This window comes from Anticarsia gemmatalis, chromosome 12 (genome assembly GCF_050436995.1).
Source record: "Anticarsia gemmatalis isolate Benzon Research Colony breed Stoneville strain chromosome 12, ilAntGemm2 primary, whole genome shotgun sequence".
NCBI classification, from domain to species: domain Eukaryota; kingdom Metazoa; phylum Arthropoda; class Insecta; order Lepidoptera; family Erebidae; genus Anticarsia; species Anticarsia gemmatalis.
The window spans coordinates 7,954,281-7,968,677 of record NC_134756.1 but is presented as its reverse complement, the minus strand read 5'-3'; the positions used below and the strand labels follow the sequence as shown (position 1 = coordinate 7,968,677).

Here is a 14,397-nt window from a genome sequence, read left to right as displayed (position 1 = left end):
ACCGATGCTCTTATCACTACTAATGAATGAGACACGATGCTGCTTGCTACAGTTGCTACGAATAGTAAGATGACTACATCAACGTAGTGTGACGAATTGTTGAACTGGGTACTAGGGAAAATTCAAATAAAATACAATATTAAAATAACAACAACCATTTTATTTGTGTCAGACAAAAATATTCCTTTACCAGTTTATCACTCTACGATTTAAACTTACAGATAAAATTTAATAAATTATGTAACAAAGACATTAGAACTTTTTTGAACACATAATTATAAGCACGAGTTGTAATCATTTGTTCTATGCCATCATAAATTAAAATATTTATACTATCACGGTTCACTAATATTTCACTAAAAACGTTTTACAGTTACACAACAGAACTTCATAAAAAGATGAAGATTAAACATACGATTTCACAAAAAAAGCGTTTATAAAGGTTTACAGAAAGACCTTAAGATACTGCGAGACATGCACATATTTCAATAGTTTTTGTGTAGGATAGGCGTGTAACTTTATTAATTAAGTATGTACCTTAACTCACACATAAATGTGAAGATATTTTAGGCACAACTAAATAATAGGTTGTTTCCGGTTCTCATAGAAGCTGTACCTAACCAACATAATAGTAATGGCTATAGATTAAATACGTTATGTTTCTGTTCATTAGTTCAAATGTAATGCTATTTAAATAAGCTCATTATTACGTAGAAAAGCAAATGTAGAGAACATTGTTAGTCACATTCTTTAGTACGTTTTCTTGTAGAAATAAGGAGCGTTATTATGCATGCCTATTATGTACATTACAAGTCTAAAAGACTAAGTAAATTCTAACATCAGCTCTCGAAATAAATCATGATTTATTAAAGTTGTAAAGAAAAGCATAGAAATGGCCGAGGCACGTACTCGCAAATTCAATTTTACGAAACAAGCAATTGGTAATTCATAGTTTTTATACGAAGTCAACTTGCGCAATAAACGCTTGTGAAATCAATATTTTGTGACATAAACCGTTAGAAAATCACCTTGTTGTTAGCTACAGTTACAAAATATACTTCAAATAGTCATTATTGGCTGTACAAATTGATGTAAAACATTGTTTAGTGAAATCGTAGGACACCACACTATCACCTATATTTTATCACAAAATTATTCATGGGAAATAGTATAAATACATATATTTACAGAATATTCTCTAAAAGATATCATCAGTTTACTAATAACAGAAAATAAGTGTAATTATTGCAATTGAGGTACATTAAATACTAAATGTAATCAACATAAAATATGTGTAGTGTATAATACACAGTTCGTATGACCTCGATTATTGCTAATATCGCGATATAACATTGAATATTTCGTCGGCAGTAACACAACCAACATGATTGGTTAAAAACAATAAAGATAATAATATAAACAACTTTTAGTAAATATATGTCTTCACTTGTAAATTTAGCTACAACAAGAACGCTTCAGTGCATGACTTTGCTCTGGTCTCTGGTCTTAGCGGCGAATGTTTGATGAGTAATAAGTTCCCTGAAGAAGCCATCTTGTTTCGCCATAAGGTCATGATACGTCCCTTTCTCAACTATAACGCCATTCTCTAAGACCGCAACTTCGTCGGCAGACTGTATGGTACTTAGACGATGTGCTATAGTGAGCACTGTCCTGTCTTTGCTGATTTCTTTTAAAGCTTTATCCACTAAAAACTCTGAGTATGTATCTAATGCTGAGGTAGCTTCGTCTAGTATAAGTATTTTTGGGTTCTGAAACAAACGAAACACGAGATAAGAATTTAAAAAAAAAAACAAAGTTATCATCATCGATCACCATTACACTCTTTGTGCATTTTATTATTGGACTTATGTAAATAAAAATATCCAACCTTCAAAACAAATAAATAAAAAAAGCCCTTAACAATTAAGCAGATCCGAACAAATCAACCAAATTATTATTATTGATAAGCAGGCATGGTTACCTTAACAATAGCCCTAGCGATGGCGACTCTCTGTTTCTGTCCGCCGCTGAGCTGTCCGCCGCGCGCGCCCACCTGTCTGTCCCAGCCCTGCTTCGTGGCCGCCACCAGCTCCTGCAAGTGAGCCGTGCGCGCCGCGGACATCCACGCCGGCTCATTCTGCTAACAAAAGCAATTATTATAATATGAAAAAAATGTTTTTTTAAGAAATTCCCTTAACTCATCCTGTGGTAAGCTGAATGAATATACCAAGTAAACCTATCCCCAGCAGTTAGACTGCCTCCGTGGCGCAGTGGTTTAGGTCGCCACGCCGATACCACTGCAACGGGAGGTCGTGGGTTCGATTCCCACAAGGGACAATTATTTGTGCGATCCACAAATAATTGTTTCGGGTCTGGTTGTGCTTTGTGTCCGTTGTTTGTATGTTTGTAAAAGTCCCCGCGACACAAGAGCAATTCTTAGTGCGGGAGTTGTCTTTTTAAAAGATAAAGTGTCTCCTACTTCTGGGTTACTATTACAGCCTTTTAGCAATGTTGAAGTCGAGCCCCAGATGGGTCAATAGGTAACAAAATAATGATAAATAATCGTACAATAAGGAGGATAAGGTACTAGTCTTAAACATTGTCGACGAAGTAAAACCCGTGTCTGTCCTTACTTAAGTGCCTCAATCTAAAAGGAACTGCAATGGCTCAAGATCAATGTACAGGCACGTGTATAAATTATATTGGATTACAAACACGTTTTCTGGTATCAGTAATAACCCGGTCGCCGAAATACTCATTAAGTATTTGCTTTAATTGAATACTTCCAATAAGAACAATCGATTTAAAAACTGGTACTTATCTAACATACATATTTACTTGATATAAAAGTAAAGAATCTACACAAAGGTCACAAAATTTTAGATTGCTAACTATGCTCGAAGTAGTATTTCAAGTAATTATTTAAATCTTGAATGAAGGAAAATATTTTTGAATTGTGTAGTGCTGATAGCGTTGTGTTACTAAGATTGATAAGGGCAAATACCGTTCTACCATGAGGTTATACTCATGATTCTCGATTTTGATAATAAATCTTGAAATAAATTTCCAATATTTAATGACGTGTCACTTAATGATTACAACCAAACTATCTCCCGTCGCGTCTTTTTGCCTGACATTAATCCATCAGACTTGAAGGTTCTAATGTATAAAAATAATTAAGGGTTTGTTTAAAAATGCTAAAATATGAAGCGTATTGTTGGAGACGACGAATAATATAATAGCGCTACATTCAGGTTCGCAGTTCAGGAAGTATGTGTAACGGATCCACTAGTAAGTTGGTTATAAAAATATCCTACCTTCCCATCTCCAAGTAATTCATTGTCATGGTCTTCGTCGATAGCACCATATAAAATATTCTCTTTTATAGACCCACTAAATAATACAGGTTCCTGAAATTATAAAAAATAAATCATTAATTCTAAAATCTTCACAAAATACGAGACAAACAAAAAATCGATAACCTTAAGTCAAGATTGATAAAGACATTGATTGCTTACCAAATAAAATATATTTTTTATAATTATATGTAGTAATAGTACTAATATCAATAGTAAATAAGGTCATGTGACCATCATATCAAGGAGAAAGAGGTTTCAAAGTTTATTTTGATAACACTGTTCAAAGGTTTAAAATAGCTAGACAAACAAACACCCAAAACAATTCTACAAACATTTTGATAAAAAGGGAATCGAACCTTTGACACAGCGTAAAAGTGCGCAGTAAAGGATAGCGGCTGATAAGACTTTAATCTTATCTTATTCCGTGGGAAGTTTAGATAAACGAGTCGGTATTATTTCGTCTGGCACGATTACTATCGACTCACTATGTACAGTGATAATAAAAAATAACGTGTAGGAAAAAATAGGAGGAAATAAATCCAAAAACTAGAACAATACTTTTAGTTTTCATAACAAACGCATTTTGTAATTCACATACTAAAAAGTGTAGTTACTGAAAAATGTATATTTACAGTAGTTTCCAGTTGTGTAAAATTTTTAAGAGATTACGTTTACTAAACGATATTTATTTGGCAAACATGAATACATTAAAAGGAGTCTAATTGTATCGAAGTTTGTCCGTTTCAACGATATTAGCACATATAAATCGTAATTTAATAATTAAGTATTTTATTTAGTAAAATACTGTAATTTTCAAACATACCTGACTAACATAACCAATATGACTTCTTAACCACCTAGGATCCAATTCTCTGATATCAACACCGTCTAGGAGAATCCTGCCTTTCTCCGGTTCATATAGCCTCATGATCAACGATGCAATTGTACTCTTGCCACAACCAGACCTCCCTACAAGAGCGATTGACTTGCCTGGCAATAGATGCAAACTCAAACCCTTTATTAAAGGAGAATGCATGTACGAATAGTGAATGTTTTCGAGAACTATTTCACCTTTAGGCCTCTTTGAGGGTCGTAGACCACCTGAAAACAAAACATACATGGTATACAAAAATATTAATCATAAACTTAATATTTTTTGCCGATTACGATTTCGTAATAATATCATTCTCAAAATTGACGGTTGGTAACAAAAAGTTTGAACATCAATTCATTGCGTGTTCGTGTTTTGTCAAAGAAAAACCAATACGCTTAACTTTTTGTAAAAAGGTTAATTATTTTTTAACATCATTATCTCTAAATACTGATATGAAATGAACTAAGCAACTGTTCAAAATAATTTAAGACATTTAGAAATGATAATAGAATAAAAAAGCCCGGTCTCTTTTATATGGGACTAACATAAGGGTGCACACACTAACAGTGGGTGCATTTACACCTCTGCCTTCACCTTCGAGCATGAGAGGCGTGATGTGTGTTTGTATGTAATTAACTGAAAAATTTACAAACCTGAAACAGGAATGGCAGGTTGTCTATCAATAATTTCCCATAGTCTCGTAGCTGCTCCTACTCCTTTGTTAAGCTCTGTATAAAAGCTACTGAGTCCTCCGATACTAATGCCGACGTACGCGGCGTATAATAGGAAAGAGGTCAAGTTGCCAACGGTTAACTGTTCAGTAGCTACCATGCCGCCGCCATAGTATAATACCAGAATGATTATGGTGTTCCCTGCGAGCCCAGTCTGTGGTTACGTAAGTCGAATTAGATTATAGAAAACATTTTATGAAATGGATTTTTATTGCTATGTATAGGTATGTCAGGATTACCTATGGGTAGGAACAAAATGGGAAAGAAATGCTTTCGGGGACTAGCATAGTAATTTGTAACAAGCAAATATCAACTGACGTAAAGGATAATTCCTCTGGATTATACTTATTGTTATATAGCCAACACAAGTGCTATCTTAGTTAACGGATTTGATAAAAAAACAGTAAATTACTTAATTTAATAAAGGAAGGAAGCTAGAGTTTATGTGAGCATTAGAAATCGACATTAGTAATTATGCAAGGAAGGTAATAATTAAAAACATACCAATCCGTAGAAACTGCCCACAGCTAAAGACTCCTTGTAGGCTAATTGTAATAGACTTTCTATCCTTTGACTGTATGTCTGACATTCTGAATGCTCCTTACTAAATGCTTTAACAGTCTTTATGTTCGATATTTTTTCTTCAGCTAGCTGTAAACGTAATTCATTAATTTTTTAAGCATCTGATTTCTGCCTAGTACAATTTGCATGACTTTATTTGTGTACATGCAGCTACTGGAGTTATTAATCTTTATCATTTGTTTTGTAAATAACTAGATCACTAGAGCATCAAACAAAGTAAGATGCTTGTTGATTGTGCAAAGTAGTGTAACAAATTATGTAAAAATATTCACATTAAGTAGTTGTATTTGCATAATCAAACCTAGGTAAATGGGCATTATCACATGATCATTTGTTTACATTACATTGTTTTCTTATCAATATTTAACATGGCACAGTAATCATGAATTTCAATTTCTATGTTCATTCTTGAATCGGACTAAACCACTAGTAAGGGTGACGATGTAGATAAAAAATGTACTTATAGTTGAGTAAAAATTTGCATACCTCACTCGATTCAGCTAAGGCATCTTGTAGTTGTCTGGTTATACCTCGTACAAATCGTCCGTAAATAACGGCTAGCATTGACACAGGTGGTACAACACATAGTCCGATGAGAGCCAACGATGGAGACATGTAGAACTACAAGGAAAATTAGTCGCATTTCAGACATAATTGTAAATAATAATGTTTGAATAAGTGTTTTACGTAAAGAATGAAGTATCAATTTCATATAGATAAACACTTTAGCGGTACACTTAGATAAGAAACTGAAAAGGCCATTCATTATCTGGATTGTATTGACTTTTAGTGATTTAGTACTACTAATTTAAGTATTTTTTTTTTTATACAGCTACTACATAACTTGAAAACTTGCAAATTACACAACTAAGATGCTGTTTTTGGTAGGAATGGACCCCACAACTTAACAAAATAGTGGTAACTACCTTACCCACTACATCATAGATGTTAAGAAGACTTTAAAAAATCTGTTTCCTTACCATCATGCCAGTACCAGCTCCCACCATGAACAGTGATCTTAAACCATCACTAACATTTTGACTAAGGTTTCGTCCAACAAGCTGTGTGTCTGCTGACAATCTATTGACCAGCTCTCCTGTTGATGTTTTACCAAACCAAGCAGCTTCTTGATGTAATATTGCATTGTATACCTTTTTACGGAGTGCTTGTGTCATCCTTTGACCTAAAAAATAATTATATCATATTATCAATAATTACCAATATTACTGTAACTAATGAAGTCAGTAATGTATTGTGTTCAGAAATTTTGTGAGCTATTTTTTACTATTGCATAATTTGATACAGCCACATTAGTTTGTGAAAATAATTATGATGATAATCATGAATGATTCAATTAATCAATTAATGGTTATTAATTAACTTAAGTTAGAGATTAATAAATAATTGTATTGTGATTAAATTTCATTTGAGAGCATTACATTATACATTTCTAATGTCCTTCAATTAATTTTTTTTATGGATTTTATAAGATATAAAGTATAATATTTACCAGAAATAGACATCAGGTACACTCTGCCAAAGTTACATAGCCCTCCAACAAGAAACACTCCACATAGCATGAGGCACAAAGTATCCAGTTTCTCTCTGGCTGCTCCCAAGTCACTTGTACTACTGTATATTATATCTAGCACCTTTCCCAACGAAAATGGAATAGCCATTGTGACGCTTGACGATATTACAAGGAAACCAATAGCACCTGAAATAAAAATACACTTTTGACATGGAATTCCACACAATACCAAACTGTCACATAAAAAACTTAACAAACCTGCCAAAGTCCATTTCTCTGGTTCTGCTAAACCAAATAATCTCTTCAATTCTGATGTCTTTAATTTGACATTGATCTTTTTCGATGTTTCTAAGGCAGTTTTGTCTTTTATACTTTCGATGTGGTCATTTTTCTTCTGGGCATCTACCTGACTTGTATAATACCGAAGTTTTAAGTTACATAAACCATTTCTGTTATAAAAGTTCCTCTCGAAATAATTCCGAAGAACTGGCACCTTGTGACGAGAGTATAACCTGATTCCACACTGATGACACAAGCTACTTTTGGTTGAGAAACTAAACAATAAATTTGTATGTCTACTTGATAGTTTTAGCTCGAATTTACTCTGAATTAGGCGTTGTAACATCTTAATTTATTTTCAAAACTTTCCAACCAAATCCAACAAAAAAAACAACTCATCTCTCCGTAAACATGATATTTGATAACTGTCAAATTTGACGTAATATAAATGTCATAGATATTTTAGTCTATGGAAAGAAGAAATAATAATTACCTATATATTTATGAACGAAGTTCTTAGCATTTAGCTATGAAACTGTATGTTATAGTTACCCGAAATAGTCGCGTAAAAAAATGCGACTACCACAGCGACGGCTATCAAGCTACTTAGCAACGTACAAAATTAAATCTTCTCCTACATGCTAATCTTCAACTAACCGTAGAAGACTAGCTTCTCGGTTTTGAAATTTTTACTTTACAGGGCGTATAAATACAAGAACAGAAACCACCAAAATGTTGTTATACGTTTATTTTATTTATATCCAGTATTGTACATACATTTAAACCATTGTCTTCTTGAAATCCTAAAAACTTCACTGGGTAACACGAAAATTTTGCATTGAATAGAAACAATTTCTGTAACTATAGTAATTAATTAGATAAATTCTTAAAACATAAACTTAGCATGGCGCAATGTAACAAACATTATAATTTGGGTTATAACATTGTATGCATTCAGGTACTTGAAATATTAATGAGGAAAATTAAAGTCTTGTCTATATTGAGTCTTAATTCTCAATAGAATCAGTTAGTAGTTAAATAAAAGCTAGTATTTTCATCTACCCAGCAAGTGAGACAGCCATCTGTTTATAAAAAACCTTCAGTCCGATCGATGAACACTCGATTGTATAATTAATTTAATTCCATACTCATAAACCCTGTTCTAATAAAGACAGCAAAAATATTCGCTTCATAATTTTCTAAAACAATCCTCCTTAGTGCTCAGAAAAACAAAATTGTTGCAAGACTATGACCTGATTCCAGCTAATATGATATTAGAATATATTCGTTCTGAGTTGATAAGGTGTCTAAGTGAAAAGCAGAGATTTTAAACCTTTATTAATGCAATATTAGGTAAGCGTTTTAAATATTAACGCTCCCCTACGTGTACGAATAAAGTTACGAGTGAAAAATTAAAAGATTCATAATCCTTATCAACTCTCAAAGAATAAGCTTTCAAATAATCTAAAACTACTACAATAAATAATTACGATAATTCGTTTCAATATAATAATATATTATACAACATAACACTAAACATATAAATATAAGTTATTCAACTAACATTACTAGACTTTTTAAATGCTATAATAATACTAACGTCGTGATAGAACTAAAGTGCATTCTCATTAATATTAGATATTTTGAAATAATTATTATAGTTCATAAAGATTTATATGTGACTGCCTCACTAGTGTATTAAGTAACAAATTATTCTAGACACAAAATTACGAGCTGCAGAAATATTGTGGAAAGTAAGCCGTGGTATTATAATTTCATGTAATGTCGAAACTAGAAGTAATGAATAAAAAAAATCATATCAGATGTTTGGACAACAAAGCAGGTCGGTAAGTTTTCTTACAAACCTTCTTTCTACAAACTTCACCTCGTCCATTATACGACTGGCCCTGTTTGTGAATGCCAGCTTTTTAACTATAACATTATCTGTCAGCTGCTAGACTAGTCAGTATGATTAAAATACGCAACAAATAGAACGGCAATACAAGACGATTGGGAAATTACAGAATACTTATTCATTAACATTATTCAAAAGCGGCCGCCTAGCCATTATTATAAATAATGTAATCTTCCTACAACAAACAAATGAAGTCCTCCCTCAACAACAAAAAGGAACTGTTATCACGAATAATAGACATTTAACACATACTTATCAGTTTAAGTACTAACCTAAACCATTAACTCCTAATCCCGTCTAATGGCACAGATTATAAATATAGAACTAGGTACAGCCGGCGGCGTTCCTCGCTTAGATAATATTATACGCAGTTTTAATTACTCTTGACCATTACTTACATGTTTAATTAATAGGCAACTTAACGCGTTACATTGTAGCGACAGTAATAAGTATTATATTTCAATAGAATGACCAGCATAATAAATTAAAGAAATAACATTTCTATACTCTCAAACAAGCGCTAAATCAAAGAACTAAAGGCTACTCGTAGTTATAAAGTAACAGAATGGAACAATCCACGTCACCTAATAACTGAAGCATACAACTTATTCAAATATACCAAGACGAGACTTCCACAAATAACAACTTAAAGCGTTCTAAGGAAAACAAATTAAACAGCATTCATTTCTCGTCTAAAAGCTTAACAATATAATTGTCTTAGAAATCTAAGTAAGCTCCTATTGCACTGAAACGTTTATCTACCCTCCATAATTAAACAAAATATAAACAAAAAATTATACTGGCAGTACAATATTGGTACAAATTATCAGATATTATATTATTTAACTTTGTGGTCCTATCAAATGACGTCACATACTTGACTTCCCTTTCAATGCGCTAAATAGCGCTGATAAATATATATTTTGAATACTCCCGATAAGTTGCAGTTATATAAATATTCTTAGTATCAAATAATTTAATATATATTATCTTTTAAATATTTCTTTGTCATGGGTCTATATAACAATAATTTTGCAATATAATTTACTGTGTATAGTATACTTTGTAGTACAATGTTTTGGATCGCCATAGACTGTAGGTGTTGTCGAACTTCAGTAAATATACTCCTTCGCCTGGATATGTGTGGGAACCAGCATACACCTGAAAATTATTGACATATTATTAAATAAACAAAAAATCCTAAAATAAAATGTATACACACATTTTTTCAAATAAAAACAGTTGTGATGCCTATGTTAAGCTTCACACGCTGGCCAAGTATAGGTGAGAGGTTTCCTAATTTTTATAAGTTTCAGTATGTAAGTACATAGTAATATAATAATATAAGAGAGCATTACCTCAGTGTGACAGTCCCTGCGGTAGATGGGCACGACGAGGCTGACGAGCGGCTTGGGCGGCTGCGTGAGCACGCGGCGCTCGCCGCCCAGCTCCAGGTCCGCGCGGGTGCCGTGGATCGTGTACTCGTGGATCGTAGTGTCTGGAAACCAGGATTTTAAAACAGATGAACATTTATCTAATTAAATATCTCAATAAGACTTTTTTTCTATTTATAAAAAAAAACATTAATGTCCAACTGCTAGGCAAGGGTCTACTCCCGCAATAAGAGAAAGAGTTTAGGCCTTGAGTCCACCATGGTAGTCAAGTCCAGGTTGGAGACTTAGGTTAACACTCTGATTTTTAGCAGATAATAAAAATATGATATAGTTTACCATCATCGGGATAATCTGGTGCATCGGGATCGTCAATATCGTCCTCATCACTCTCTGACACATGAATAGTAACTTCAGTGGAGGTTGACTTGGTCCACTCAAAGTATAATCCAAAACCTGAAATAAAAAATATATAAATTTGATCCTCTATTCTTTTAGTGTTTTCAAGGTCATCAATCATACAGAATCAGTCAAAATTCGGGTATTGTACAACTCATATAATATGTAAGCAAAAAGTTGTATAGCAGAATCAACTGAAGTTGTGTACACAAATATCATTAAGTATAACAAAATATAGTTTAAAATACTCACCAATATCGTAATTATCGGTAGCAAACTCCCAACAGAGGCACCTAGCGCGAGGGTGCGTTGGTACTCGCACTGTGACGGTCTCGCCGTGGCCAACAGTCAAGCGACCTCCGCCCGCGCGAGCGGAGTCCTTAAATTCAACGATTTCAGCGCGGGTCCACATACGAGCCTCCTCAACCGCTGGGAACGCATCTGAAATCACAAATGTTTTATATTATCTCCCACAGCTGAACATAATATTATCGCGCTAATTTACCTTACATATAGCCAGAGGCCAAAGAACAACACTTGCTACCATCCCTATCAATTTCTTTTACTTCATTCACAGTCTTGTACAGTTAGTACATATCTTGTTATAAAAGACCATGAACTATGAGTACTAAAGGCACTAATTAATCTATTTTAACTAGTGAAATGATTGTACCATCATCATCTGAGTTCTCATCTTCCCTTGGCTCCTCTGAAGCGAAGTCACTAGATTCTGTCTTGACTGAGGTCTGCATGGCCCTGCAACAGTTAAAATATAAAATCCATTACAATCAGTTTGCTACACTACAGAAAAAAAATCTCCTAAACTATGTTATGGGCACTGTATGTTTCTTGTGTGACTACTGAAAACCTTAAAAAACCTATGTTGTTATGATGATACCTATTAGCACCTATACGATTAAGTTGGTAATCAAAAGATAATGCTAAGCTTTGTAAGTATTTAGTAGCACTAACAAGTCATCAGAATCCACTGCTTCATTATACAAATATGAGTAGCTGTTAATATTGTTTGAGGCCATAATTCTCTTTGATTTGCTGAGCCAGCGAAACAAGCAAGTACGCCACTTTCTGTTGGCAGAATTATAAGTGTTGTGATAGCTGCTCTTGTACTATATGTAAGATGATATCTACAGGAATTATTTACCGCAGGTCATGTAGGTCTGGTTTTACAGCCCTCAGACTCTTAGCTTTGCTTAGCTACATAGTTTCAATTTGGGTTATGAGAGTCACCTACAATATGAGTGGTATCAGTCCTATTTATCAGATTTCATATGCTAAGGGAAACATAAAGAGCTGCTGAGCTAACACCAAAAGCAGAATACCTATATCTATTGTATTAAGATGTATTTAAAACTGAAATACAAGACTTACTTAGTATCCACAATTGAGACTTCAGTTTCATTCAAATTATAATCAGGAACAGGTGCTGGTTCTTCTTTAGCAATAACATTAGTTGTGTTATTCTCATTCTTTTCATTTTCTTTGTCCTCCGTAGTGTCCTTTATGTTTGAGTTAGCCAGTCTCTGGTCAACGGCCAGTTGTTGTATGTACTGTTGATAGTGCTGGTCTTGTAGCTGGCGAATAAGGACCGCTTGCTGGTCAAAATTGCCTGGATATTGCTGCTGGGCATACTGAAGAAACTGGTCATAGGTCTGAGCATTGAGAGCATCTTTTATTCTCTGCCTGTAAGTTTAGAAAATGAACAAGTTGAATTAAACTTTCATTTTATTACATGAATTTATTGTCAATAATAGTCAATTTTTTTTTAAGAAACTACCCTTCACATGTTTCAGTAAAAGATAATTATTATTTATCTTAAGGTGACAGTCAACCTAATGGTAAAGTTAATTGCTCGACTTGCTTCCGTGCCCCCAGATCATGCAACCTAAACAGCCTTTCCTAAATTTTATTACAATTTTTACCACTATATTGCTTGTTACACATAAATTCTGTATAACATTACTTACACTTGCTGTTCCTCTGTTAGTTTATTGCTTTGTTGTTTCTGTTTTTCAAGCATAATTCTATTCTGGAGCTCTAAATGTGCTCTTTCAGCCTCTTCCTTTTTGAGCCTGTAAGATAAAATATACATAGTAACTAGTAAGTAATTTGAGCAGAATATTGGTAATAGACTAGAGAATATAATTGGTGACATTTAGAGACTTACTCTTGTTGTTTCTTGTCTTCTAAGTCCTTTTGTATTGCTTCCAGATATGGTTTGAATAATGGGCACAGTCTGCAATAATGTGAATAAATAGAATTAATGAACAAAGCAAATACAATAAGAGAATCATGGCTAAAAACAAATGTAAAGCAACATACCTGTCCAGTGTGTGCACAAAGCCAGCCATAGCTTGAATTTGAGACATTTGCCCTAGCGCTTGCCATGCTGCTCGCCTGTCTTTACCAATAACATCTAGTACTCCTAACTGAGGCGCGGAATTCGGGTCCAAAGGCCCATGGGCTGTCTGCTGTGTATATGCAACAAGCTTCAATCTATCCTCATAACTCAGGTGAAGTGCTTTACCTTCCTTATCTGTAAACAATAATAATCAAACGTTATCTATCTAACGAACATGGTAAATGAGTAATGCAAACTCATATCAATAAAAAATAATGGGCACTTAGATATATCGCCGTCACCCGATAAGTGATAAATATAATTATTTTATTGAATTTGGGTATTTAATTATATGCTTAAAACTATTGTTAGGAACTATGAATATAATTATTTCACAACTACAAGAATTTACCGAAAAATGTTACCTTTGTAAAAAGCGAGTCCATGTTTGTACACATCTTTCAGAGGCATTCCCCATTTTCGTTCCTCACTTTCCACGATTCCCTGATCAGTTTCAAGGCGGATCTTTTCAGGGTTAACTTTGTAATTGTTTTCCACTTTATTTGCCATTTTTTCTAATTCTATTGAATTTCGCAAAGCGAATTTTACGAATTTTATCTTGTTCCAGTTTTGACAAATGATCTGTCCTTTTTTCTTTTTAAATACAACAACAGAATATGGCCTTTTGAGATTGATTGTGATTTTTGTCTTATTGCTATAATTTATTTTTATAATTATTAAAAGGTCATGAGAAAAATATTTATGATTTATTGAGGAAAATTAATTAGCTTTCATATTTTATTTTAAGTTTAACAAATATTTTATGTACGTATAAATTATGCAGAGTCATCTAGTATCGAATAGCGTAACTTAGTTTAAAAATAATTGCAAATTGGTTTTGGAACAAAATATACTGGAGTCCGTGAAGGAAAAGTCCTTTATTTACAAAATTTTGGGAATGGTAGGTACATATTTAT

General features: G+C 33.4%; 2 protein-coding genes across 3 annotated transcripts; both read right to left on the bottom strand.

The window, feature by feature from the left end:
- Window positions 1-139: 139 nt before the first annotated feature.
- Window positions 140-7,777, bottom strand: LOC142976872 (ATP-binding cassette sub-family B member 10, mitochondrial). 2 transcript variants are annotated; one of them, XM_076120437.1, is made up of 10 exons: window positions 7,336-7,777; window positions 7,057-7,263; window positions 6,527-6,729; window positions 6,033-6,167; window positions 5,469-5,615; window positions 4,887-5,118; window positions 4,183-4,460; window positions 3,318-3,410; window positions 1,982-2,140; window positions 140-1,769 (listed from the first exon to the last, which is right to left on the bottom strand). In XM_076120437.1, exons 1-10 carry the CDS (start codon window positions 7,700-7,702, stop codon window positions 1,476-1,478), a joined length of 2,115 nt encoding a protein of 704 aa, XP_075976552.1. In that variant the 5' UTR covers window positions 7,703-7,777; the 3' UTR covers window positions 140-1,475. The 2 variants fall into 2 exon arrangements, with proteins under 2 accessions (XP_075976552.1, XP_075976553.1); XM_076120438.1 differs by having other exon boundaries at window positions 1,982-2,137.
- A 312-nt stretch (window positions 7,778-8,089) lies between these two features.
- Window positions 8,090-14,067, bottom strand: LOC142976873 (Golgi resident protein GCP60). Its single transcript, XM_076120439.1, has 10 exons — window positions 13,846-14,067; window positions 13,402-13,615; window positions 13,247-13,315; window positions 13,047-13,151; window positions 12,451-12,762; window positions 11,735-11,817; window positions 11,314-11,502; window positions 11,002-11,118; window positions 10,630-10,769; window positions 8,090-10,432 (listed from the first exon to the last, which is right to left on the bottom strand). Exons 1-10 carry the CDS (start codon window positions 13,988-13,990, stop codon window positions 10,316-10,318), a joined length of 1,491 nt encoding a protein of 496 aa, XP_075976554.1. The 5' UTR covers window positions 13,991-14,067; the 3' UTR covers window positions 8,090-10,315.
- Between the last annotated feature and the right edge of the window lie 330 nt (window positions 14,068-14,397).

What these genes read in the sequence shown, in the direction of transcription:
- LOC142976873 (XM_076120439.1), bottom strand. Translation starts at nt 13,990, where the DNA reads ATGGCAAATAAAGTGGAAAACAATTACAAAGTTAACCCTGAAAAGATC. An exon ending in TTTGTGCACACACTGGACAG is followed by an intron (nt 13,316 to 13,401) that starts GTATGTTGCTTT and finishes ACATTATTGCAG; the next exon opens with ACTGTGCCCATTATTCAAAC. An exon ending in GAAGACAAGAAACAACAAGA is followed by an intron (nt 13,152 to 13,246) that starts GTAAGTCTCTAA and finishes TTTATCTTACAG; the next exon opens with GCTCAAAAAGGAAGAGGCTG.
- LOC142976872 (XM_076120437.1), bottom strand. Translation starts at nt 7,702, where the DNA reads ATGTTACAACGCCTAATTCAGAGTAAATTCGAGCTAAAACTATCAAGT. An exon ending in GTACCTGATGTCTATTTCTG is followed by an intron (nt 6,730 to 7,056) that starts GTAAATATTATA and finishes ATTATTTTTTAG; the next exon opens with GTCAAAGGATGACACAAGCA. An exon ending in GAGCTGGTACTGGCATGATG is followed by an intron (nt 6,168 to 6,526) that starts GTAAGGAAACAG and finishes TTTTCCTTGTAG; the next exon opens with TTCTACATGTCTCCATCGTT.